The 27,327-nt window shown below is 60.9% G+C and overlaps 1 protein-coding gene across 4 annotated transcripts in view; it reads right to left on the reverse strand.

The window, feature by feature from the left end:
* The window catches only part of SCUBE1 (signal peptide, CUB domain and EGF like domain containing 1), a 115,277-nt gene that overhangs the window by 73,138 nt on the left and 14,812 nt on the right, over positions 1–27,327 (reverse strand). For 3 of the 4 annotated variants that reach the window (XM_070051506.1, XM_070051504.1, XM_070051505.1), the window contains exon 3: positions 20,357–20,485. In XM_070051506.1, the coding sequence (XP_069907607.1) occupies positions 20,357–20,485 (129 nt within the window). Of the gene's footprint in view, positions 1–20,356; positions 20,486–21,718; positions 22,026–27,327 lie in introns of those variants that run through there. The other variant, XM_070051507.1, reaches the window with a different exon arrangement.

The raw sequence follows: 27,327 nt of genomic DNA on the forward strand, positions 1-27,327 counted from the left end.
GGGATGCTGCTGCCCCTGACTCAGCGCTTCCTGTGTGACCAGCACAGTTGTCAGCATCTTTTCTTTTTTTTAATATTTATTGATTTGTAAGTAAGAGTTATAGGGAAACAAAGGAGAGAGAGAGAGAGATCGATCGATCGATCGATCTATCTATCTATCTATCTATCTATCTTCCCGCTGGGTCACTCCTCAAATGGCTGTAAACTGGGGCTGGGCCAGGCCGAAGCCAGGAGCCAGGAGCCGGGAGCTTCTTCGGGTCTCCCGTGCGGGTGCAGGGCCCAAGGATTCTGGCCACCCTCCACTGCTCTCCCAGGCCACAGCAGGGAGCTGGATGGGAAACAGAGCAGTTGGGACGCGAAGCAGCACCTACATGGGATGCTGGCACTGCAGATGGTGGCTAAACCCGCTGCAGCACAGCACCAGCCCCCTGAACACCTTCTTGAATCAGCAAGCCTCCTGGTCAACCCCAGGAAAAACCCCCACTTTACAGGAGAAACAGAACAGAAGCAAAGTGAGCTTCCCAAGGCCCCACAGGCAGGGAGTGGCCGAGGCAGCACTCAGACCTGGGCTCTCAGTGGACCGTGCAGCGTGAGGCTTGTCCCCTGTCACACACAGCCTCCCCACCCAGGCCCCAGAGAGCCTCAGTCTTCAGTGGCACCTCGGGTTCACAGCCAGCGGCACAAGCCCCTGGAGCCAGGGTGTCCGCGGCACCCTGAGGCCCTGGGCCCCTCAGATTGGCTTCAGAAGTCCCGAGAGTGGGGGGGGGGGTCCTGCAAAGGCCCTGACCTCTGGCTGCCAGGAGTGCAGGGAGGCTGCCAAGCCGTCTTTCCCACTCTCCGGGAGACAGACCCCAGGGCCCACACGCACTTCTGACCAGAGGCCGCTGGCACAAAGGGTGTTATTGGCTGAAAAGAGTCTTTATGGAGTTCTGCTCTTGAACAGAACAGCATGTTTCAATTACCAGAGTCATAACCCCTACTCTGTCAGTTTGTTTAATGAAAGAAGGGCTTCTTAAACCCTAATGTTCCATGTCTGTATTGTCATTTTAATAGGCAAATATACGAAACCACAAAGGCGACGTGGGCTACTGGCTGCTCCTAGCCAGTCCTCCGGCCCCAGCACGCACACGCACACTCGCACGGGCACGGCACACACAGGCACTCTTTAAGCAGTTCTGTTTTCCACAGATCTCTCTCACTGTTGGGACGAAAAGGATGGAAAAGGTGAGGCAGGCGGTGACCTGCACTGACCTGGAGACGAGTCCGCTCTGGGGCAAGTTCAGCTGGCACTACCGAGGCCGGCGGACAGCAGGCCACTTTACCACCCAAGAGACGGGCGGCTGCCTTTGAGGCCAGCTGTGAGGAGGAGGGTCATTACTCTCCAGCAAGCTCAAATGTCAGCCGTGTGGCAGCCAGAGGAGGAAGTGCCGCTCAGGGCCCCCAGGGGTTACGGCTCCAGGCAAAGGTGGCCCTTGCTGAGCGGGGCCGCGTGATCGGACCGCAGGCCTGGGAGGCCGGCCCCCGGAGCACGGAAGGACAGACGGGGATGAATCGGGACACCTGCCCCTGCTCAGCGACATCTTGCCCACGGCTCCCTGGAGGCCCAGTGCCAACGTCAGCCCTGCTGGGGGCAGCCCCGAGGCACAGCGAGTGTCTGCCCTGGGGGTCTGCCTGGGATCCCAAACAGCTCTCAGCAGGGCGCCTCGCCCTCCTTCGACCCTGTCGGCAATCTGGGTGCTGGGCTGTGTGACTGACTCCATGTCATCTGTGAGGACCCGGAGTGAGGCACAGGGACCTGAGGAACCTGAGCAAAATCACAAGCAGGCCAGAGCGAAAGCAGGGCCCCCACCAGGGCTCGGCTCCAGAGCACGTCTTGTTCCGAGCTGGCTGAGCCAGCAAACGTGCCCAGGCTAATATGAGAGTGCCGACGCTGTGGCGCAGTGGGTTAAGCTGCAGCCTGCAGGGCCCTCATCCCATATGGGTGCCGGTTTGTGTCCCGGCTGCTTCACTTCTGATCCAGCTCCCTGCTAACGCACCTGGGAAAGTCACAGAAGATGGCCCAAGTCCCTGGAACCCTGCACCCATGTGGGAGACGCAGAAGCAGCTCTGGCTCCTGGCTTCGGCTTGGCCTAGCCCTGCTTGTTGCGGCCATTTGGGGAGTGAGCCAGCAGATGGAAGACCTTTTTCTCTCTCTGTGTGTAACTGTGCCTTTCAAATAAATACATCTTAAAAAAAAAAATACCATGAAGCAGAGGCTAGTCCTACCCCGGGCTGGTGTCTGGGGTCAACGTGGGCCCACTTTCGTGGGTCCCTGATGCTTGCCCCGGCATCGCCATAGTGAGTCCTCTGGTCCGACAGGACCCATGGAGGCACCTATGCCAGTTCCGTGGCACAGCCTCACGATGAGCCCTGAATGCAGGCGGCTGTGCCTGGGGCTCCGTCAGACCCCTCCTGGCACAGCGGTTGCCTTTCTTCCTGTTCCGGAGTCTACGCTTGCAGCTTGGCTTCCCCAGCCCCAGTGAAGGTTCAGTCGCAAGCAAACAAAACAGGCCCTCAAGTGCTCAATTCCCGGGGCAGAAGCACGACCTGGTCCCTGACAAGAACAAGCTCCCTGGTGCCACCCATCTGCAGCCATCTGGCCTGGCCCAGCCCTGCACCTCGCTGAGAGCAAGGCCCTCAGGCCCGGGCAGGGTGGCTAGGCCTTGGACAGGGCTGTTTACACCAGCACGGAACAATGCCTCGCCAATACTGATGAATAATTGGAAACAAATGCGAGGCCATGTAAACATTTCTTTCCCCGACTCCCAAATGATAAAGCCCCAAGATTAAGCAGGCGGGAAGAGGGGGCTGCCCCTCTGCACCCTCTTCCCACTGTGGCCCAAACACAAGCTTCACCCCTGCCCTGAGCAGAGCAGCACATCAGGGCTGCCAAGTCCCCCAACTTCCCCAGCGGCCGAATGAAGGGCCTGCGGCTCCAGGAGTACCCCCAGGCCCTGGAGGTCGGCAAAGTGACCACCTGGGGCAGCTGGGCCATGGATGGTCTTCCCAGGCCCAGGACAGACTGGGCCCTGCGGGAGGCCCCCGCCAGGCCTGGCACCAGCTCTACGGGAACTAGCCCCTCGGACAGGGCCGAGCCCAGGACAGGGCCGAGCCCAGCACACTCTGCACACGGGGCCCCTGCCTCCCCGGCACTCTGGTACGAGGTGCGCGCTCACGGCGGAAGGGAGCCAGGCTCAGAGGTCTGCCTCTGCCCTCAGGAAGCACTCTCAGGGCGTCAGGAACTGCAGACTGTGTCCTCCAGGAAGCCTCCGAGAGTGCTCATGGCATAAGCAGGCCACCTTCTTCTCCGCCCATGGAGCAGTGGGCCCGTGCAGCTCGGGCCTGGAGGGAAGCCCCTTCACGTGCACCCCGGGGGTGAGCACCTGGCTGGCTTCCTCTCAGCACAGTAACACCTCCTGCCAGCCAGGCCCCATCAACCCACACAACCGCTCTAGGCCGGGGTACGGCAGCAGCACCTCATTACCAGACGGATGAGCCTTGCCCAGGGTGCTCACAGAGACAGAAGGGGACGGGAAGCCCCAAGAGCCGCAGTCCAGAGCCCTGACTTGAGGGGCCTTCAGGCCCAGCTGCGGCAGTGACAGGACGCTGGCGTGAGTCGTGATGCTCACAGCCTGCCCCACCCCACCTTACACAGTCACGTTCCCAAAACCCAGCACAGAGGACCCCCTGTGTCATGCTCCTGGCCCAGCAGAGCCCTGCACGCCTGCTTCCAGGTTGGCCAGCCTTCGCTCCTCGCCTCCTTCCTCCGCCTGGACCGCAGCTTGGCTGCCCTGCCCTGCCCTGGGGTGAGGAGGGACCTGAGTCTGCTCATGTCTACGCACACCCAGCAGAGGGCCAGGGCGAGGGTGGGTGCTCGGGGTCAGGAGGTCACACCTGGTGGAGACCTGGGGCCAGCTCTGGAGTGCAGCAGGCACAGGCGCACGGAGGCCCTCCACAGCCTGCTCGCCTCTCCAGAGTGGTCAGGGCCACGCCTCCTCCCCCTGACCCAGCTATTTTTGCTCCTGTGGACCCCCAGAATGGCCTGCTGGTCATTCGCTCCACACACACCAAGTACCCGCCTGTGCGCCACACTCCCCGGGGGCCGCCTAAGTCCCTGCACCGATCAGGCGGCCTGTGCGCTGGACCTGAGGCTTCCTGGAGGCGCAGCCGTGGGTGCTGTGGCTGAGCCTGGAGGGGGGTGAACTGAGAGCAAAGGCTCCCGGAAGGCGCAGCACAGTGCAGTCAAGGAGCACTGGCCCTCAATATGGCGAAGGCAGCCAGGAGTCACTTGGGCTCTGGCAGGAGGGTGAGTCTGAGCTGGGCCCCGCACTGCCTGCCAGGGAGACCCCATGAAGCTCTCGGAAACCCAGCCCTGGCCCCCTGCCCCCAGGCCCAGGACAGACTGGGCCCTGCGGGAGGCCCCGCCAGACCTGGCACCAGCTCTACGGGAACTAGCCCCTCGGACAGGGCCGAGCCCAGCACACTCTGCACATGGGGGTCCTGCTGGCATCAGGGACAGTCCTTGGGGAAGGCTGACACAGAGCGTCAACAGCCACTAAGGCCTGGGACGGGCAGGGTCCGAGACTCCGGCGGGGTGGGGTGGGGGGCACAGTGGGAAGCAGAGCACCTGTGTTTGTAACCACAGCCGAGGGTTCCCCGGAGGCCGGCTCCAGGAACCTCTCCTCAGGAAACCCTCAGCTGGGCAGAACTGGGGGGTACAGAGTGGAAGGAGGCCCCAGGGCCAGCGAGGCACCGGCCTCAGCCCCTTGGGTGAACACGCCCTGGCACGTATGCAGAGGCACTGTGACCAGGTCACCAGAGCTGCTGGCGCCAGGAGGGTGGCAAGCAAGGCAGCCAGGAAGGAGGGAAGCTGAGCCTCCCGGCACTCAGCTGATGGCGACCGCCTGGGGTCCGGGCTGACGGAGGGGCTGCACGTGCACACCCACCGCACATGCGCACCGTGTGGCTCCTTCAGTCAGCAGCCGGGGGGCAGAAGGTGGGAGTGGGGGAGGCACAGTCCTGGGGGGCAGAAGGCGGGAGTGGGGGAGGCACAAAGCCCTGGGGGGGGCAGAAGGCAAGAGTGGGGGAGGCACAAAGCCCTGGGGGGCAGAAGGCAGGAGTGGGGGAGGCACAAAGCTCTGGGGGGCAGAAGGTGGGAGTGGGGGAGGCACAAAGCCCTGGCCCGAACCTCACACAGTCACCGAGGCCTGGGCATTACCTTGGCGTCAAAGCCCCCACCCTTGACACTGCCACCCGGGCAGTCCCAAGGCTGATGGCTCGGCCTCAGCCCCTTGCCCAGGCGTCTCCCCTGCCCCACAGCACCCCTACAGGCGCGGCCGCACGCCTCTGCTGGCTCTCCCGCCTCCTGTCCTCGGTCTGGGTGGTCGCCACTGCTGGCAGAGGACTGGCACTTTGGTCCCAAGGATCAGTGCCCAGCCCTGAGGGGCAGCTCCTGTCCCTCCCTGGGCCTTGTGCTGCCCCCTCTGGCACAGCCCCCCCCCCCCCCGGCATGTCCTGTCTCACTGTGACTGACGGGTGTTTTCCGGGAGGAAGCGTTTCCAGCGCTGACACCAGCGGGCTGTAGGTGGGTCTGCTTCCGCGCAGGCAGGACTGTGGTTTGCCCATGAGGTCTGCTTTTGGCCCAGGGTGCGAGTGGTTTGCTTTTGTTAATAGCTGGCTGTTTGTCCTCTGCACCAAGCCTCCAGGTTTGCAGCTATTTATAACATGACTTCTGGATCCAGCTTTGGTCGCTTTGTGTCCCATGAGCGTTTCACAATGTGACAGACACTGTTCTGTCCAGACCCCACCCGTGTTTTCCTGGCTGCCAGGGGCCTACTAGGTGTCAGTCCTGCACTGGCCCTGGACTCCCAGCTCCCGCCGAGGCATGGTGCGTGTTGGGGCACAGAGGCTGAGGCACCCCCCCACCCCAGCAGGAAGCCCAACCCCCATCACTGAGCGCTCCCACCTGGTCCCCAAGGGCTGTGCACCCCCCCCCCCCCGCCTCTGCTCTCTCAGAAGGGCAGCTTAGGCAGAAAAGCCTCTTGGCCATCGAGCGGCTCTTGCAAAATTGCATTTGATGAGTTAAGTGTAAATAAATGAGAACCAGATGGATTCGATTTCGGGTAAAATACACACGGGTCTTAGGGCTTTGGGGCCTGGGTTCTGCCGGATCCAGAACACTCCCTGAGCTGTCAAGAGCTCTGGCTCCGGCAGGCAGGAGGGAGACCAGGGTCTCACGGGACCTGTCTGCTTCCTGCTCTGCGCACCAGCTGAGGCCCCCTCTGGGGGCTCTGATGCCCCAGCAGGTCGGCTATGAGCAGGACACGGAGTTGTCACTGTGGCCTCAAGCTCAGAGCTCCGGAGCAGAAAGCCCACGGCCACAGGACCACAGGCCTACCTAGGAGAGGCCCGGCTCTGTGGAAGCCCACGGCCACAGGACCACGGGCCTACCTAGGAGAGGCCCGGCTCTGTGGAAGCCCACGGCCACAGGACCACGGGCCTACCTAGGAGAGGCCCGGCTCTGTGGAAGCCCACGGCCACAGGACCACGGGCCTACCTAGGAGAGGCCCGGCTCTGTGGAAGCCCATGGCCACAGAACCACGGGCCTACCTAGGAGAGGCCAGGCTCTGTGGAAGCGTCCAGCCTTCGATGCCTGCTCGCCATACCTCCCACCTGAGCCCTGCCCTCTGCCCCCGGCTGCTGCCCCACGATCCCGTCTCCAAGGATGGGGGCTTGCTCCCCAGCTCAGACTGCTGACCACTCCTCCTCAGGACAATCAATGTCACATCAGATGGGGCCAAGACTTGGTGAGTCGCTTGCTCTGTGACCTTGGGGCCTCGGCTTCCTTCTCTGTGACATGGGGCTAACTGCGGTCTCAGTACAGGCAGTCAGGCACTGACCGCTGGCAGCTGTGGAACCAAGCTGTGCAGGCATTGCAGGCCACACTGCAGGTGAGCACAGGCCACGCTGGGGGTGGGCATGGGCCACGCTGTGGGTAAGCACAGGTCATGTGGGGGTGGGCACAGGCCACGTGGGGGTGAACACAGCCTCGCTGTGGGTAGGCACAGGCCACGGTGGGGGTGAACACAGGCCACGCTGGGGGTGGGCACAGGCCATGCTGGGGGTGAGCACAGGCCACGTTGGAGGTGGGCACAGGCCACGGTGGGGGTGAACACAGGCCACGGTGGGGGTGAACACAGGCCACGCTGTGGGTGGGCACAGGCCACCTGCGGGTGGGCATAGGCCACGGTGGGGGTGAACACAGGCCATGCTGTGGGTGGGCACAGGCCACGCTGGGGGTGAGCAGGCTCTGGTGAGGCGGGAAGTCCCTTCCAAAGGGGGACAGGGCAACATACCCCTTCCAAAGGCAGTGCCGAGCGCGCCCGGCCTTCTGCTTTCCAGCCAGGCAGCCTCAGCTCCTTATCTGCATCTCTCGAGACTTAGCCTCCTGCCCACACCACCTGGGGTGTCCCTCTAGGGGGCCCCCGTATCAGGGTTGGTCCAGTGGCCTGTGGGCTGCTCGCCGTGGTGTGGGACATGCCTTCTGACTCTGCACACGTCACCTCTGGTTTCTCAGTCGTGTTTGCAGAAAATTCACCAGCGTGTCCCTGTGGTTTTCTACTCTGTTGTGCAAGCTTCACTAGGATCTCATTCCAGAACATTCCGCCATCCCAAAAGCTCTGCGCCCATTTTCAGCCTGTCCACCTTCCCCCAGACCCATCTCGATTCTACAGATAAACCGGCTCCCCAGGGTCCCTGGGGCTTTCAGTGTCATCCACGCTGTGACACACAACCGGGCTCCGTTTCTTTCCAGGGCTCAGCTCCCAGCATGCCGTCACTGCCTGGCGCGCCCTCCCTGGCCCTGTCCCGCTGCCTTCCTACCTGGTGACCTGTGACCTCTGCAGACAACAGAGTCCTTGGGAACAGGGAGCCCTGCTGTCTCCCAGGGTGTCTGAGCACCACAGAAATGTGCTTGGGGAATGGAGCTGCTGGCACGGCTCCCCAGCGGCTCTGGCTCCCGGCCTGCTCCACCAGAGCTGAGCTGCATGGCCTTCGGTGCAGTGTTCTGCAAAGCACAGGCTGCTGTCCCAGGATCCCGGGGGAGAAATGGCTGCAGCTGAGTGACGTGGCCTGGAGGGTGGGGGGTGGGAGCTCAGGCCATGAGCACAGCAGGAGGTACAAGAGAAGCCTGGTCAGAGCTTTCACCCCACCACAGCCACGGCGTGGCCTGACCTGGGGGTGGTGAGGGGAAGAGGACTGGCTGCCCGCACCGCCATGCTGGCATCACCGTCTGTCCAGGGAGTGAAGGGGCCCGCACGGTTCGGCACATCTTGCTTCCCTGATGGAAGGCCCAGAGCCTTCCACTGAAGGCAGGGTTTCAGGCAGGAGCTGGAGGGGAGTGGTCTGAAGTGAGTAGGACCCTCCTGGACAACCTGACTGACCTGTCTGGGCCACCCATGGCAAGACCAAGTCTAGGCATGGGCAGGGGAGGGGCTGTGTCCCTCGAGCCCTGCTCTGTCAGGAAGCTCTGCACTGTCTCCTCTGTAGCTACAGCCCAGGGCAGCGGCAGGCAGCCTGTCGGTGGTCCCCAGTGTGAGTGACAGAGCCACAGTGGGGACTGGACGCCTTCCCCCTCTCAGGCCTCTGCCTGAACAGCTGGGAGTGTGGTCCTGGCCGGCCATCTGTGGGAGGCAGTGGAGCTTGTCAGTTCCTTCTGGTAGGGATAGGAGAGGGGGACTGGTGGGAGGGAGGGCGGCCGGGCTGGTGGCTCCGCAAGCAGCGGCCCCAGAGCCCGGCAGGCCCGCCGACGGCCTGTGGCTGGCGCCAGGGATGCCAACTCCTTGTAAGAGGCTCCCCAGGAGCCCAGGGGCGGCGGGAGCTCCCCAATACCTCCGCCGACACAGGTGCCTGGCCGGTCGGCCCTACCTGGCTGCAGCCGAGACGGCTGAGTGGGCCCCAGCCTCAGTGTCGTCTGGAATTCTAGACTTCAGGCGTGCGTTCTCCCGGCACTTTCTTCCACCTTCCAAAGCTGTCAGGTGTACAATACAGGCCTTCCGCTCGCCAGCTTGCCACGGGGGCTTCTCCTCCATCGGCTGGTGCCCTCTGTGCGTCCGCCAGCCCTCTGAGTCCTCCCCACAAGGACAAGAGCACTCGGCACACGCCCGTGTCCAGGTCTCCGGCCTCGTACGGGGCACTGGGACGGCCCCAGGCTGGGCTCCCCTGGCTCGCCCCTCAGCACCCAGGAGTCCCTCACTGTCTGGTTCTAGGCTGGGTCACATGGCAACGACCAGGATTGAGAAATGCCTCTGTCTCATAAGAGTGGATGCTCTTGAGAAAGTACGGGCAGGGAGCTTCATGACCAAGGGGCACTTGAGCCTGGCTGCAGCACTAGAGAGATCACTGTGCCCCACCTGCCCCCAGCTAACCCCACCCTCTCCAGCCAAGTCTGCGGCCACTTCCCTTCCATGGCGTTCCGCCCCTCCAGAACCTAGCATGGCTCCCGATCGCATGTCCAGTAATACTGTATTAACCCTACAGCGACATTTTTAAGAAACAGTGAAAAAGAAAGGGATCACCAGTCCCACAGGGAAGATACACGCGTGCTCACGAGCACTGTTTTGTTTCTGTCTCTCATCACATGCTGATTTTCTCTAATTGCAAAGCGTCATCCTGGACATGGTCTTCACCTCCTTCTAGACTCAAAGTTGTTCAGAGTTTCCCACACTGCAGCTCAGATCTGACCCGCCTCGTAGCTGTCCCTGAGAGCAGGTCCAGGCTGTGGAGGCCCCGTGTGCGGCTACTGGCCAGCCCCTGATGTCTCAGCAGTGGGCAGAAACCTCCAGGGCTCATGAGCACACAGCATTCGGCACGCAGGGCTCACCCCCCAGTGATGGCCTTTCACACTCCGGCCTCCACACCCTGGAGCCCACACGCCGACCTGGCTCAGCTTTGCACATGTGGCTCCCATCTCCTAGAGTGTCCGCCCCCACCCGGTCTCCACTCCAACCTGGGACCTGCTTCTCATTACAGCTGGGCGAGCCGCCTGCGAACCCCACCCTCTGCACATGCCCAGTATGAATCACACGAAAGGTGCCATCCTGGGAACATCTCCGCACACAGCCTGGGAGCTCCCTCAGGGCAGGTGTGGAGGCCACGGATCCCAGAAGCCCCTGCTGTGGGGCATTTGCCCTGTCCCAGCCAGGTGGACAGGGCAGTGGCGGCTCTTTCTGGCTGTGGCTCCCCACATCTCAGCCACGTGACTACAGACTGAGAGACCATTCTGGTGGAATATGGGAGGAGCAGTGCACACACGCCAACGCGATGCCTCCAGCCACGTGGAAGCAAGGCTGGACAGAGCAGGACACGCGATCTGTGGACACACTGGGGGAATTGTCCTCTGCCCTTCCTCAGTGCTTCTGGGTAATGATTACACACCTGCGCTGGGCCTCACTCTGGTCAGTCCCTGGGCAGGGCTGGGGGAGTCGCAGGAACAGCTACAGTGTGTGGACAGCAGGTTCTGCAGGCAGGGATGGTCCGTGCAGAGGCTTGAAGGCCACGGATGCCCAGGGATGGGCCCGACACTGAGTTTGCTGGGAGCAGAAAGGCAGGACAAAGTGTGACGTGGAGCCAAGGGTCAGAGCAGAGGGAACCACGGAATCTTGTGACCCTGTGGCAGCCAGCACACGAGCTGGGCAGGGCAAGTGGGCCTTTGGGTCCTCTCCCTACCATGAAGGCAGCAGCTGGGAGGTAACCAAAGACCCCAGAGCAAGCAGCTGGCCAGCTGCCATGGCTGCCCACCTCCCACAGACGAGGAGTGCCAGCCAGGCGCATGGCAGCTCTGCCGGTGGTCTATTTCCAGCTTCATGTGGTGGGGATGAGGTGGGTGACAGGGAGGGGTGCCGGGCAGCTGATGCAGGGGGCTGGCCAACGGCCACTGTAAACAGCCAGGCCTGTCCTGTGGGGGCTGCTGCAGCATCTGCCCAGACTCAGCCAGGCCTAGCCAACGTCCAGGGTGACTCCAAACGCCATCCAGGGTGCAGTCCGCGCCAACACAAGCACGACTCTTGGCAGAGACGTGCTGGCCCATTTTAGGCACGCGGCTCCGTGTCTGGCGTAGGGCATAAGCTCTGGTGGTGGGGTATTTTTAAAGAGCCTTCACAGCACACTTATTTTCTGTTTATTTCCCAGAGTTCTGACCAAGCCCTTGGCACGGGGACTGCAGACAGGAACAGAAGCAGGCGAGAGTCTGCTTGCCGGCTCGTCCTCCGCGGTGGGTTGTTTTTCTTGCTGTTTATGGACTTGGCCTTCTGTCCTGGGACAGAGCAGGACTTCTTCCCCGGGCCACCAAATCGAGACCTATGCAAAGGCGGGGCTGGCACCAGGAGGAGTGACAACAGATTTCAGCCCCCACTGATAAACAGTCCTCCCTGAGGAAGGGTGCCTCAGAAGCAGTGCCATCCCCGGCCTGAACGTGCAACCAAGGGGAGGGGGTGAAGAAGTGGGAGGAGACGCCCCACCGCCCGCCGTGTGCACCGTCCTTTCACAAAGACCACCAGCTGTCTGCCTACAGCCCTCCTGGGAACACCACGCCTCCTGTCCAGGTGAGCAAGTGTCAGCACAGGGCTGGCCCCAAAGCCCCACCGGCAAGTGGCTCTGTGTCTGCTCCCCAAGCTCACATCTAGACAGAGATCAGGAGGAGCTGGCCATGGAGATAGGCCCTGAGGGGGTGTGAGCCATGGGCTGGCCAAGGGGTCTCCCAGCAGACCTACCCAGCTCAGGGGCAGCCTGTGCACTGTTTGGCTCCGGCTCCATCCCCGTGATGGGCACGAGCAAATATTCTGCCCCTCACACAGCCCCCTACCGTCTCCCCAGCACATAAACAAGGCTGCCCTGGGCCTGGCCTACGCAGGCCCTGGGACAAAGAGCCAAGTCAGCTGGGCATTCTGGGAGCGCCCAAGGAAGCAGGGGCCATCGCCCGAGGTACCAGTGCAAATGAGGGCGGCTGGGGGTCGGGGTGTGCACAGGGGCTCAGGCCTCAGCTGAGTCCTGAGGGGCCAGCAGGGGTCGGCCGAGCAAAGGGTTCATGGAGAGGCTGGAGGTCACGTGGGCAGCGGTGCCGAGTGCTCCAGAGAAGGAAGGCGTGCACAGTGAGGAAGCAGACGCTGCTCCACACATGAGGCCATGGTTCCGAGAAACCAGGAGGGGGCAGATGGGACTGCAACCTGGCCAGGGGGAGGCAGGCACAGCAAACAGCGTGGCCGCTGCCACGCCATGAGAGGCTGCACACGGCGGCCCAGCCAGGGGCTCCAAGCTACACTGCCCGAGGGTGCAACGGGGATCTCGCGGCGTTGGAGACAGGCTCTGTGGCGAGCAGGGCCCTGGTCCTGGCCAGTCCTCCACCCATTTCTGCCAGAACAGTGCGACTCCCCACTGATTCTGCTGGGAAAAGGGATTCTGCTGCCACAAACCAACCCCCACAAAGCCTGACAACCACTGGTCGAATCCCATGCCCTTATTTCACAGAAGATGGGGACACTGAGGCACAGGGCGGCAGAGAGTTTCCCAAGGTCCCCCACAGAAGTCAGTGACCCCCACCCCCTCTATCAGAAGCACCCCACCGTCCCCACTCAGTCCTAAGCTGGCCACGGCACAAAGCCGCGGAAGGCCACTTCACTCTCCGAGCACAGCCGGGTCAGGATGTGTCCCCTGCACCCTACCCCGGGACCTCCCCGTTTCTGCAGTGACCCAGGACAGACGGACGCTCGTTTACAGAGACGAACAACACTGTCCAGTGTGTTTCTCTTCCTCAGGCCAAGAATTCCCATCAGATTAACAGTTGTAAAACGCGGAGGGGAGAGGCCAGCCCCAGTCCGGCTTGGACTCCGACAGCAAATCCCTCTGACCCGGCCTGTTTAGATCACCTGAACGTGGGCCAAGAGCGGGGCCGACGTGGGGGCCGGACGGTGGGCGTGACGAGGCTGGGAAGAAACCTCTTGAGTTTACCTTAGAAAACGTTGCTGTTTATGGAGCAAGTACATGACAGTCTGAGGCTGTTCAGTTTTACATGAAAACGGTCAGCATTTTCTCCCAGCGAAAGCGCATCTGGGCTGGAGCTGCAGAAGTACACAGACAGCGGCAACTCGAGCCTCGTTAGGGGTTCGCGGGAGCAACACGTTGTCTCCAGCTGTCCTCCAGGAGAGCGGCGCCTTCAAAGGAGCCGCGGCCGCGTGAGGCCTTTCATCATGCTGGGGACCGGCGGCCGCCGTGCAGCTGGGACGTCCAGGGGCGACGTCCTCCCCCGGGAGCAGCTGGGCTGCAGGCCCCGCTGAGTCTCCTGAGCACCCCGCTGCTCCTCCCCTTCTCCTTCCGCTCAGCGGCCTGGCCTGTCACCTGCATGTCCCGCTCAGCAGATCCCAGTGGATTCGGGCCATCCGCACTTCACAGAGCCCAAAACGGAGACTGGGAAAGGAGGTGCCAGGTGCTGGATTACAGAACAAGCCCCTGGCAGAGTGGCAGCAGGAAGCCCCAGTCAATGGACTGATGAGTGCAAGACGCGGTGCCGGTGAGGAGGAAGCTCTGGGAGCAGCAGCTTGCCGGGCGGGGCCCCCGGAGCCCGCGAGGAGCAGGTCCCAGCCCCAGGGCTTTGCACACAGCCCAGGCACATCCCCTGCACCTCACCAGCTCAAAATCATTTCGGTATTCTTTAAAAAGTGCCCTTGGGACCCAGCCACCAAGCTGGGAGCAACCTCCCTCTGCCATGGTCATGTGGAAAGACCATACGGAGTTTGGCCAACAGCCAATCTCAATCACTAGACGTCAGCAAAGAAGCTTCCGGATGACTCCAGTTCCAGCTATCAGGTCATCTCCAGCCCCGCCTTCCCCCGAGGCCTGGACACGCTGAGTGGTCAGCCATCTTCAGTGACCCCTGACCCCCAGCAGAGGAAGACGGGGTTCAACTCCGTGTGGGGAGCCCTCCCTACCCAGGACTGTCTCTCCTTCCCCCACAGCATCTTGTCTTCTCACATCCTCAGTGGGTCTGGCCTGTGATGACCTGACAGGTGCAGGTTCACTTACGATGTCAGCCCCTCGGCACAGGTGCTGCCAAATCTGCACATCACTGAGCTTTCAGCACTTAGAACTGTGTGGCCCACAGCAGGCGTTCAGACTGTTTTTTGGATAAACAGATACATGCACGCTAGGTGGATGTCTTCAGGGCGACTGTGAGAGGGCATTTTGCCCTTCCTCACAGGTGTCGGACCTGTTCGGGACCTCGGGAGTCCAGAGAGAGCCCCCTCTGATTCATCCTTAGCTCCGCTACGGCCGGCACGGAGGTCTGCGGAAGGGAAGGTTTTCCCGACAACAAGGCACTTCTACACATGCGTCACCGCGCTCATTCCACAAGGATTTATCAAATGCCAGAGTCACGCCAGACACTGCCCTGGGCTCAGAGGAGGGAGTGGGCAGGCAGACGAGACAAAGCCTGCTTTCAGGGGAAGCAGCGAGGATCCCAACACGGAGCCCAGTGGAGCACGGGTGGGCCACAGAAGACCTCAGAGCGGGGGCAAGCTGGAGTTGAGTCCTGAAGGAGAGCAGGGCCAAGCGGGGAGGAGGGCCGTAGGGGAGCGGCAGGGAAGTGCAGGGAGAGGCACGCAGGGCCCTGACCTGAGAAGCCTCTGAGCCAGAGGCAGGGTGAGGACCGCAAGAGGAGGTTCTGCGCCGTCAGACAGGGAGACACGATGGCCTGGGGGAGACTCGAGGCCACTTACGGTGCCCCGACACGGCAGCAAGCTCTTGGGCAGGAGGCCTGCTTGGCGTGAGCGCTCTGGAGCGAGGGGCCCTCGTGCCCTTCAGTGCACCCCCGCAGCCGGCGCAGCAGACGCCTGAGACCTGGGCTCACACACGGACAGTGCACGTCTAGCATCCCACCCTGGGGCTCCCTCCCCGAACCCAGCCGGCTGCACGGAGCTGGCGTCTGGGTGCTGTGGAACACGAGGGGGTGCGGGGAGAGACAGGCTCAAAATCTTGAACCAACAAGAGAGCAGTCTGCCCGGCACCAGCCCGGGCTCACAACGGGCGCTCCGTGAGTGTCAGCGGGAAGGCAGCGGCTGGGTCCCGACTCGGCCCCTCTGCTCCATCTGGCCCAGAGGCCTTCTCTTCATCGGGGGAAGAGTGCTGCCGGCCGGCCCAGAATTCCAACCGTGAGCAACGGGAGGGGCGTGTCTCTCAGTAAGTCAAGGTACAGGCCGAGGTCGGGGGGAACGTCTGGCTCGCTGAGCCAACGACTTCAGAGAAAAGGAGACTCGCTCCGTGCAGACGGGGAAAAACTACCCACTGCTGGTTCTCATTTAAGATTGAAAAAAAACCTTATTCTATTAGCCTAAATATCGCCTGCCGTCCGAGTGCATGGCGTTTGGGATAATATTTTTCAAACAGAACTACTGCTATTTCAAGTAATTACACCGCTAAAAGCAGCCATTTGGGGTTGAGCAAGACCTCATCTCGGTTCCAATTCCCTCTGGTGTCATTTTCTGTTATATTTGAGAAATTCCTCAATAAAGATGTCAAACAGAGAGAAGGCTCTGCTCTCCGAAGGACAGATTTGGACACCCTCCAGGACAGTCACAGGCGGGCCGTCTCTGCAAGCAAATAACCTCGTTCGCTCGAAAGAAAAGGAAACGCAGGCAGGAAAACACCCCGGAGCCGGCGGCCGCGCAGCCCCTTGGCAGCGCCATGCTCTCACACTGTGCTCCGTTTCTTGGGGGCTGGGGTCTCACCGGCCTCCATCCGAAGCAACCCAGCCGTGGTTCGGAGGGCAATGCCACAACTGGACAAGACGCCTGACCCAGGCTTCTGGAGACCAAATGACAGGGGGTGCAAACGGCCTCATGGTCCTGGTGGGTGGTACGCCGTGGGGTGAGGCTCTGTGACTGACCAGGGTGGCCAGGGAGGGAGACTAGCAGGCCCTGTGCTGGAAGCCTTGTCGGGTGGCATGAACATGATTCCAAGCACATAGTTAAACGTCCAAAGTCAAAGGGCTGTGAGCACTGGGGAGAGGTGGGGGCTGTAGCGAGCGGGAGAGTATCTGCCTCCTCCTCCAGCTGCCCACTCTACCTGCTGCCAGTGCCACTGAGATGCGCCACGAGGTGCACATGCCCCTGGAGGGGCCCCCGCTTTGCCTCCCCGGTGGCTGCAGCCCTCCCAGTGCAGTAAGGAGTCCACAGAGCCCAAGCCTGTCAGTTCTCAGAGGGACGGCCGACACCGAGTCCGAGCACTGACAGGCAGTCATGGGCAGAGCTCAGCCCTCCAGGTCAGTGTGCCCCGAGGCTCCTTACAGTACGGGACGGGGCCTGGGGACAGAGCCGGGACCACCCGTGACACCACTTTTGGAGACAAAACTCCAAGGAGCCCTAGAATTCTGAACTCCAATCTAGCCTTCCAGGTGGTTAGGAGGGAACCTCTGCCACGGTCGAGAGAGAGGGCACATTCTAGCCTGGGGCTTCAAAATTACTCCCGGGCACACAGCCGAGCAGGCCTCCACCTGCACGCCTGCCCAAGTGCCACAGAGGCCAGGCTGCAAGTATCCATTTTTACGTGCTATCCCCTGGTTGTAAAGTATTGGCAAACAATTCCATAACAACAAGTCACGGCACCGAGGGGTAAACACGACGTGCCTGAGGGCAGAAGAGGACCGTGGGCAGGCAGCTCGAGAACCTGGCTGTGCCAACGTGGCTGCGTCTGACCTGTGCGGTCTTCCCGCCGTCTGCACGGCTCGACGTATCTCCTTTGGCGTTCACTGCCACTTTGACCCTCCATCTCAGTCAGAGGAGCTAAAGCTGGCCGTGTTTGAAGGCCTGGTCTCACACTGTAACTCCCGCCTGGTAGCGCCCCAGTTTGAGTGTACGCTGTTAAACTGCACCCAGCTCACTCTTACAGCATGGTCCATTTCGGCCAGCGCTGACCAAGCCCCATGATCCTGAGCCTACACCAGGGCCTCGGATCCTCAGAGTGCTCCCCAGAGGAGGGAGCTGGGCTCCAAGAGGTCACCGACTGAGCCCAAGGTCACACAGTCAGTCTGTGCCCGAACCAAGCTCCGTCTTCACTAGAGCTGGGGTTTTGTCTTGAGAAGGAAAAAGACCAAACCAAAGCAGTCTGCCAGGAAGAGCCTGCCCCAGCTCCCGCAGCGGAGCGAGCGAGGGGCAACTCCTCGGCCGCCCGCCGTGTGTGCAGGGGGTCCGGTGTGAGGAAGACCTGTGGAACAGAGGCCCGCTCAGCCTTCACCGCTTGTCTGAAGCCTGGTGGCACAGGGTGTGCCTGCCATGGGCAAGAACAAGCGTGCTGGGACGCAGGTGGTTCTGCACAGGCACAGGTGCTACAGGGGACAGGGAGCCCCAGGGAGTGCAGGCAGCAAGGGCCCTGGCCCCCGCGAGGCCTCAAGAGGTGCAGGTTGCAGGTGTCAACACAGGGCGCCTGCAAGTTGATGACCAGATCAGCCCTGATGTGCTAGTGCACTCAGGACAGCCACTCCGCTGCGTCTCCACGCCCGTGATCTCCCCAAGTCCACACAGCAAGTCCACAGCACCGGGGCCGTGCGGCCCAGTGCACAGGTGACGAGGGTGCAGTGACTCGCCAGAGGTCACACAGCTGAGAGCTGGGAGTCCCGGGGTCTGTCCTCCTGAGCAGCTGGGTGACAGCTCTGCCTTCACTGACCAGTTACTGAAACGGCTTCTCTCTTCATCGGAAAAGCGGGCAAACAACTGGGAAAGCGAAGCTCTGTTTCGGGAGGGTTGAATGAGATAACACTTGGATAACATTTAACCTCGCATCTGGCACGACGCATGTCCTGCATAGACTTCAAAGGCTCCACCTAACTCTGCAGCCCCTCTCCCGGCAGCCCCGCCACGCGGTCCGAGTCCAGCCTGGAACGCTGCCTGCCGCTCTCTGCAGGGCCGTGCCCTTGACCGGCGACCTTCTCCCCGGCCTCTGGAGACTGCTACCCTCTGTCCAAGGCCCCTCTTCAACCCCTACCCTCACCCATCCAGGGCGGCTTTCCACAGGCCCCTCTGGGCTTCGGTAACCTGCTCTCCAGACCTCCATTTTGGCACTTATTTTGGGTGTAATTACATGTTCACAGATCTGTTCCACATAACAAACTCATCTGTGATTCAACATGCATTAAACAGAACCAGGCAGCAAGCGCACTGAGAGGCAGAGGTCCAGGGCACACAGGAAGCCGAGCTGCCTGTGCCGCGCACCAACACGCAGGCCGGCAGAGGGTCTGCAGAGCCCTCTTAGGAAGCCCTACATAGAGAGCCACAAAAAATTCAGGGGGCCCTTTGACCCAGGAGTTCCACTTTGGGGAAGCATTCCTAAGGATACAACTGGGAAAAAAAAGTTTATGCCCAGAATTGCCTCTGGATTCTGACAGCAGGAACAAACAAACAAAAAGGAAACAATCCACATGTCCCATCACGGGGCCGGTGCTGCGGCACTGTGGGTAAAACCGCTGCCTGTGACGCCGGCACCCCAGATGGGGCTGCTCCACTTCTCATCCAGCTCCCTGCTAACGGCCTGGGAAAAGCAGAGGAAGACGGCCCAAGTGCTTCAGCCCCTGCCATCCATGCAGGAGGCCTGAATGAAGCTCCTGGCTCCTGGCCTCGGCCATCTGGGGAGTGAACCAGCCGATGGAAGGTACCTCTGCCTCTTCCTTTCTCTCTGTAACTCTGACTTTCAAATCAATCAATCAACCTTTTAAAAAATAAATAAATGTCCAGTCACAAAACAGCAGAATCCCCTACAAAGGTAACCCCTGCTTGCTGAGCTATGCTAGGGGCCACTCTTCACTCCACACTGTCACTCACCCTCACACACCACCCGGTGGGCGGGCGGCACGTGGCCCTTACCTTAGGGCACAGAAGACGAGGCTCAGCGACCAACATGGCAGCAAGAGCTACAAGCAGTTGGCGCTCCCTACACCGGGCCCACGTCTCAGAGGTCTGGGTGTCCTTGGTCACTGCTCCTCACCGCCTTGGCCTACCAAGAAGGGCCTGGGCCCAGACAAGTCGCTGACACATCTTGCCAAGGCCACGTCCCCATGCCCGAGGCTCCAGCTGCCATGCCCCTGAGCACCCAGCAGCTGGTGGTAGAGGCCAGTGGGACAGGCGGTTCTGCTCTGAGAGCCACAGGCTCCTCCCCGTCCAGACGGCAAACAAGCTGTTTTGGGTCGACAGCTGTTGCTATGCTTCCCAATGTTTGTGACTGTGACCTCGTCTGGAAACAGGGTCCTGGTAGACAATCGGGTTGAGATGAGGTTGTTAGGGTGAACCCTAATCTAGTACAACCACTGCCCTGATCAAAAAGGGAAACTGGACACAGAGAGACACACACAGTGCTAACACAGTGGGCAGGCATGGGGGACGCCATCCATGGGCCAAGGAAATGCCTGAGGGCACCAGGAGCCGGCAGCGGAGTCTGGCACAGACTCTCCCTCCCAGGCCTCAGGAGGAACGGGCCCTGCTGGCAAGTGTGAGGGATCCATGCGTGTCGTCCAAGCTGCCCAGCACGTGACTTGGTGTGCATCCCTGGAGACTGACACGGTGACTGTAACTTAGACTGTGGGGCCAGCAGTGGTGGTGGGGCCATGTAAAAGTGTCTGAGGTACACATGCTGGCCAAGCAAAAAGTGAGACAAAACCATGCCGACTGTCTGATCACCTCGGCAGAACCACGGCTGCACACAGAGGAGACGGGAAGGAAACCTACCAGATAACTAAGATGTCTTCCATTTTGTCTTTCCACTCCCCTACCTTCTTCTATGTACCCAGCAAAAGTGGACTCCTCTTACACAACTGGTTTAAAATGTACCTGACCTGTGGGCAAAGAAAGCTATAAATGATAATGCACTGAATGGCGTCAAGTTTCCTATGTTGAAGGAACTCAACCCCGACACCTTAAATGTGACTGTATTTGGAGACAGGACCCGCCAAGGGTAATGAAATTAAACCTGGAGTTGTCAGGGTGGAGTTGGGCAGGTGTCGTTACAAGGAGCACACAGAAATGAAATCCCACACGCAGACAGCAAGGTGGCGGTCAGCTACTGGCCAATGAGAGGGGCCTTGGAAGAAACCGAGCCTGTTGACAACTTGGTCTCACTCTGGGCCTCCGGAGCCACGAGGAAACACAATTTCTGTTGTTACGAGACCCCCTAGCAAACCAGTGCAGGCAACCGAAGGAGGGCCAGCCTTCCCGCAGCCCCCAGCTCCGGAGCCAGAGCGGAGAGACAGGCAGGGCGTGCCCGGAGCAGGACACGGCTGTGGCACTCACCCAGGCAGTTGTGTCCGTCGTGCGCCAGCATGAAGCCGTCGAAGCAGGTGCACCTGTAGTTGCCTGGGATGTTGATACACTCGTGGACGCAGCCGCCGTTGTAGTAGTCATTCTCACACTCGTCAATGTCTGCAAGATGAAGGGCACGAGAGGGGTCAGGGAGAGAGCGGGGTCCCCTCTCCCCCACCCTGATCCCGGCAGGATGAGTGCATGAGAGGGGTCAGGGAGAGCGCGGGGTCCCCTCTCCCCAACCCTGATCCCGGCAGGATGAGCGCATGAGAGGGGTCAGGGAGAGCGCGGGGTCCCCTCTCCCCAACTCTGACACCAGCAGGATGAGCGCACAGAGGGGTCAGGGAGAGCGCAGGGTCCCCTCTCCCCCACCCTGATCCCGGCAGGATGAGCACACAGAGGGGTCAGGGAGAGCGCGGGGTCGGGGTCCCCTCTCCCCCACCGCGACACCGGCAGGATATGAGGGATTGGGGACAAAGCAACAGGTTCAAGCCTGCTGGGGGCTGGGGACCTGACCTGGGTCGGGTGGCCTTGGCCACCACCCCGAAGAGCAGGGCCGCACGCTGGGCCTGTGTGGGTGCCCCTCGTCTCCTACCACGGCCAAGCGGGCAGGATTCGCAGCCGCCTCTGCCTCCCCGGAACCCACTCAGCACTAACAGGCGTAACGGAGGGTCCCGTCTGCCAGCCCCGACACCGGCTCTCTAGGGCCCCGTCCGCCAGACCCGACACCGGCTCTCTAGGGCCCCGTCCGCCAGCCCCGACACCGGCTCTCTAGGGCCCCGTCCGCCAGACCCGACACCGGCTCTCTAGGGCCCCGTCCGCCAGCCCCGACACCGGCTCTCTAGGGCCCCGTCCGCCAGCCCCGACACCGGCTCTCTAGGGCCCCGTCTGCCAGACCCGACACCGGCTCTCTAGGGCCCCGTCCGCCAGCCCCGACACCGGCTCTCTAGGGCCCCGTCCGCCAGCCCCGACACCGGCTCTCTAGGGCCCCGTCCGCCAGCCCCCGACACCGGCTCTCTAGGGCCCCGTCCGCCAGCCCCCGACACCGGCTCTCTAGGGCCCCGTCCGCCAGCCCCGACACCGGCTCTCTAGGGCCCCGTCCGCCAGCCCCCGACACCGGCTCTCTAGGGCCCCGTCCGCCAGCCCCCGACACCGGCTCTCTAGGGCCCCGTCCGCCAGACCCGACACCGGCTCTCTAGGGCCCCGTCTGCCAGCCCCGACACCGGCTCTCTTGTGAAACACTGCGACCCCTGGAACGGAGAACAGCCAGGAACTCCCCAAACATGCAGCAGCGGCTGACGCTGGCATCCCGCCGTCCCAGCTTCCTCGTGCTGACAAGGGCTTCTGTCTCACCAACAATGGCCAATGCCTCCGGAAAGGTCACCCTTTGTGCTGTTTTGAGGCTTTTTCAACATTTCCCATCAGGGGTCAGCCGGGCTATCAGTTCTGGAGTGCCGGAGAAGCCTGCGGGCCCTGGGAGGACGCCAGGACGGTGGCCAGCTAACGTCCCCCGCGTGGGCTCCCGCGCCCAGCGCTGCCCCCACGACCGCGTCGCCGTCCGCACACGGACTCGCCCCTGCACACGGTCACAGTTCCACAACCTCACACGAGCGCGAAGAGGACGCAGGGCCCAAAACACGGCCGGAGGAGGCCGCACCCCGGAGCCCACCCTCGGGCGGCCCCACCTCTGAACAGTGATGGCGGCCGGCCTGGCGGCCCTGTCCCCGCAGCCCGGGAGCGCTCGCTCTGAGTCGTTGGTGCCCCCACCCCGACACACTCCCTGGGTTCGTCCAAACCCACGTCAATCCACACCCACCCCAATCGCCACAGGCTCCAGGACAAGGAGGCGAGGGCAGCCGGAAGTGCCCACAGCCGACCCGGAACCGGAAGTGCCCCACTTAAACCCGGAAGTGCCCAGCGCCAGGTGGATCCGCAGGTGCGTCTGACGCGTTGGCGGGCGGGGAGCGAGCAGTTCCTTCCCTACCCCGGAGAAGGGGCGTTCTGAGGCCGGGATCCGGTTCTGAAAGTGGAGACGAGGCCGGGCTGGAGAGGGCGGCCTGGCCGCCCCTTGACTGCCGGAGGAGTTACGGCAGGGAGCGAGCTCCGGTGGGGGAAGCCCTGGGCTCTAGTGCGGCGTCTGGAAGGCAGGCGTTATCTCGGGGTAGAGACTCCAGATGGAGGAACTGGAGGTGACTCGGTGCCCGCCTGCCAGAGACAGCGCAGAGCGGAGGGCGACCTCGGCGGGAGCAGCAGCAGCGGAGCGCCAGCCTGCAGGGTCTGGGCCGGGCATCCGCGCGTGGTGCACCCACCCAGCCACGAGGACGGAGGAGCAAGGCGGCCGGGGCCTCCAGGGGCTTCACCCTACCTGCCCGGTGGCCATCTGCATCAGCGGGCCAACTGCAACTCATTTTAGTTGTTCCTAGGCGTGATAGTTAACACTCACAGAAATTGTAATTAAAGGAGCTGGCGTTGTGGCGTAGCGGGTAAAGCGGTCACCTGCAGTGCCGGCGTCCCCTACGGGTGCGGTTCGTGTCCCGGCTGCCCCACTTCTGACCCAGCTCCCTGCTGTGGCCTGGGAAAAGCAGAAGGTGCCCCAAGTGCCCGGGCCCCTGCACCTGCGTGGGAGACCTGGAAGGAGCCCCTGGCTCCCTGGCCCAGCCCTGGCTGTGGTGGCCATCTGGGGAGTGAACCAGCAGATGGAAGACTGTGGGGAGCAACTGGGAGCAACTCGGACTATACTAAGTTACTGGAATTAAGACTTATTCTATGCATCTGCTCTCCCACAATATGGCGCTGAGAAGGGAGGAAACAGCTTCTATACAGCTGCCTCCAGTTCAACCAATAAACAGCAGGACCTGCTCCTGATTGGAGGAGAGCAGCGTACTCGGCGTGTGGGCAGCAGAGTTGGGATTGGTGGAAGAGGACTATAAAGGAGGAGAGAGACAACATGCACCAGGAACATCTAAGAGGAACACCTGTGCAGCCCCCGAGAGAGCCGGCCGGCGGTGTGCCGCTCCCCCGCGGAAGTGGGGAAAGTGGCAGGGGGAACCGCCCTTCCACGGAGGTGGAAGGGATAGTAGCCAACCCGGGAAGAACCAGCAGCAAACCCGGGGAGGGCCGAGCAGACGAAAGAACAGCGCAGGGTCCTGTGTCGTTCCTCCACGAAGACGGGGAGCGACAGAAGACCTCTATACTCGTTCAAATATATACATGAATCTTTAAAAAACAAATTCTCAGAGGGTGCTAGACTTGATGAGCATCGGAAGACACTGGTACGAGACAAGGACACGGTTACCTCTCAGTCTCTGCAGCTCGGACCTTTGTCCAGAGCCCAGATGCCCCACCCAACCTCCCCTCACCCAGACCTTCAGACGCTCCAAAGGCAACGTCACCACTTGAACTCAGCCGCCTGCACTGCCCTGCGTACCCCATCCCAGAGCACCGAGTCACCTCCCACAACGCCCAGTCAGCCACCAAAGCACTGCACGTTCTCCCACACCCGACAGCCCTAGTGTGGCCTCTCGTGGGATCTGACGGAGCAGCTCCCAAACAGCCCTCCTTCAGCGGGTGACTCGGCAGGCGGCCTGGTCCCAACCCTGGGGGGAAGCCCAATCCGTCACGTGCCACTAGCAAGGCTGTTGGTCCCAGCAGACATGCTACTTAGGCTGGCGCAGGCAGACTAAAGGGAAAGATCTTGTTCCATGCTTGGATAAAAAAAATTTTTTTCTCCTTTTCATATTGTACCTCAGAAGAAAAAATGCACATATCTATTCTGAAACCTATATCCGCCTTTTTAATTCTCACAGCAGCTCTCTGGAGAGCTCACGTTAACTCCATTTTATGGTTGAGTGAAGCAAAGTGCAGGGAGTCTGGGTAATTGGTGCAGGTCACATCGTTAAGTGTAGGGCAAGGATCAGAATAAAGGTCTTGCCCTCCTCAAAACCCACATCCTGCCCAATAGGTTAGAGCCCACGACCTGCCCGTCATCGGTAAAGTGCTCCGGGATGTTAGTTCACCTTCGGCACAGGGCAGTCTTAGCCAATCCAAGTTCCTGTTCACCCGTCTGTCCTTCCACTAGTTCCGTATCCGTCCACTTTCACACACACACGCCAGTCATCCCTGCATCCGTTCACCCAAACTCCTGCCCAGCACCCACTCAGCCCGTGACCTATCCATTCAAGTGCCCCCCAACCATCTTTCCATTTATCTACTTGTGCTGCCATCTTCATCTGAATAGCCGGACAGCTGACACCCTTCCAGTCACCCAGTCACCATCCACCCATCCACTCACCTGAGCGGAGATCCACCCAGCTATCCAGTGCGCGTCCACGCCGCCATCCACCCAATACCCAGCCAGATGCCATGCTCCCACTCCTCTGAGCGTACAACCTCCCCCCTCCCCCTCCACAGATCCACGGACCCAAACCCCAGCTTTCTGTCTCTCTCACACACACACACACACGCACATACACACGCACGCACACACACACATGGGATAGCTGGTCTCTCTCCCACGCACACGCACACATACACACAGGATAGCTGGTCTCTCTCTCACACACACACACAGGATAGCTGGTCTCTCTCACACACGCACACACACACGCACACACACGGGATAGCTGGTCTCTCTCCCACGCACACACGCACACATACACACAGGATAGCTGGTCTCACACACACACGGGATAGCTGGTCTCTCTCACACACGCACACACACACGCACACACACGGGATAGCTGGTCTCTCTCCCACGCACACACGCACACATACACACAGGATAGCTGGTCTCACACACACACGGGATAGCTGGTCTCTCTCACACACGCACACACACACACGGGATAGCTGGTCTCTCTCTCATACACACACACATGGGATAGCTGGTCTCTCTCTCACACACACACGCACACACACGCACACACGGGATAGCTGGTCTCTCTCACACACACACACAGGATAGCTGGTTTCTCTCACACACACACGCACACACACGGGATAGCTGGTCTCTCTCACACACACACACACGGGGTAGCTGGTCTCTCTCACACACACGGGATAGCTGGTCTCTCTCTCACACACACACACAGGATAGCTGGTTTCTCTCTCACACACACACGCACACACACGGGATAGCTGGTCTCTCACACACACACATGGGATAGCTGGTCTCTCTCTCACACACACACGCGCGCACACACCCCTACCCACTCAGCCATTCCCCAGATGTTCACTTACCCACACAGCCAAGCCTGTATTCACGCTCTCACGCTTCCCTTCAGATATCACCTATCCAGACAGCTTACAAAGTGCACAGAGTAACGTGCAAAAAGAACAAGGTGAAGAGCAAGAAAGGAGGTGACAGAGTGACAGAACGCAGAAACGCATCTTTGTCGTTCGGCACAGTTATAAATGATGGGTCACAAACGTGGCCCTGCGCGTCCTAAAAGCCAAAGCTAAACAAAAACAAAGAGCCCAATCAGAGGCACTGCGTCCACACGACGCAGGCGAGCCGGCTGCGTTAGTGGCCGTGAGGTCTGGGAAGCCTTCGCTCTGCTAAGCAGGCTGTGTTTGGGCCTCTGATTAGAGCAGTCCCAGGCCTCGGCTTGCCTGGGGGAGCAAGCTTTTCACTGGGCAGAATGACAAATGTGCTCACCTTAAAGGTCATGTACAGAGACTGCTAAGGACAACGACGCCACTCCAGCCTTCTCCCTCCTTGACTCCCCTTGGGGTGGGGGCACGGTAGACGCGGTGGCTGGAGAACAGAGTGCTTGCTGCTGACTTCTGTCTTTCACTCCATCTCCTGCAGAGTCTCCCCTAGACCTGGACTTGTCTAGAAGCCCCGGCTTCCGTGGCAGTCAGCTTTACCTCCCCAGGGCCCTCAATGGAGGCCTCTGCTCCTGACCCAGACTCGTCCCGGCCTTCCCGGTGTGTGCCTTGAACTCTTGCTTTCTGAAATCATGTGTGCCTTCTCCTATAAGACCCAAAGAGATAAACACGCAAAGCAAAGCAAACAGATCTCTCCCTAAGCAAGTGGGTTTATGATTGTAGAAATCACGTCCAGGGGGCTGGTGCTGTGGTACAGCGGGTTAACACCCTGGCCTGAAGTGCCGGCATCCCATATGGGCGCCAGTTCGAGTCCCGGCTGCTCCTCTTCTGATCCAGCTCTCTGCTGTGGCCTGGGAAAGCAATAAGAGATGGCCCAAGTCCTTGGGCCCCTGCACCCACGTGGGAGACCCGGAAGATGCTTCTGGCTCCTGGCTTCGGATTGGCACAGCTCTAGCCGTTGCAGCCAATTGGGGAGTGAACCATCAGATGGAAAACCGAAGACCTCTCTCTCTCTCTGCCTCTCCTCTCTCTGTGTAACTCTGACTTTCAAATAAATAAATAAATAAATACATATTAAAAAAAAAAAAAGAATCACATCCAGGAGCCAACACCACGGCAGGAAGCTCCGCAGGCCCCCAGGTTTCCCTCTGGGCACCAGTTACTTAAGGAGCGTTACAGCCAGAGGACGAGGACAGGCAGGTGGGGGCAGAGAGGGCAGAGGAGCAGGGGGGACAGCAGAGCCCGCCGAGAGTTTATTCCTCAAGGACTGGCATGGGTTTGTGTCTCTCAGAACGATGACACTGAACCCTAAGCCACGGTACCCGCGCCTGTGACCTGATTGGCAGATACGGTCTTCGCAGATGTAATCCCGCCCGTGCTGGATGACGATGGCTCCTGATTCAACAGCCAGTGTCCTTTTAAGGAGAGGGGAACTGGCGGGGACAGCACGTGAGGACACACAGACACACAGGGGGGTGACAGCCACGTGGTGACAGAAGCAGAGACCGGCATGACGCAGCCACGGAGGCAGCAGGTGCGAGTGCGGTGCCCCCAGCCAGGGGCACCACTCGCGCCAGCTCCAGGCTGCTGGTGGAGCCACTTCCTCCGGGGACGGGAAATGAACACTTTTCCCG

The sequence above is a fragment of the Oryctolagus cuniculus genome, chromosome 11 (genome assembly GCF_964237555.1).
Source record: "Oryctolagus cuniculus chromosome 11, mOryCun1.1, whole genome shotgun sequence".
Taxonomy (NCBI): domain Eukaryota; kingdom Metazoa; phylum Chordata; class Mammalia; order Lagomorpha; family Leporidae; genus Oryctolagus; species Oryctolagus cuniculus.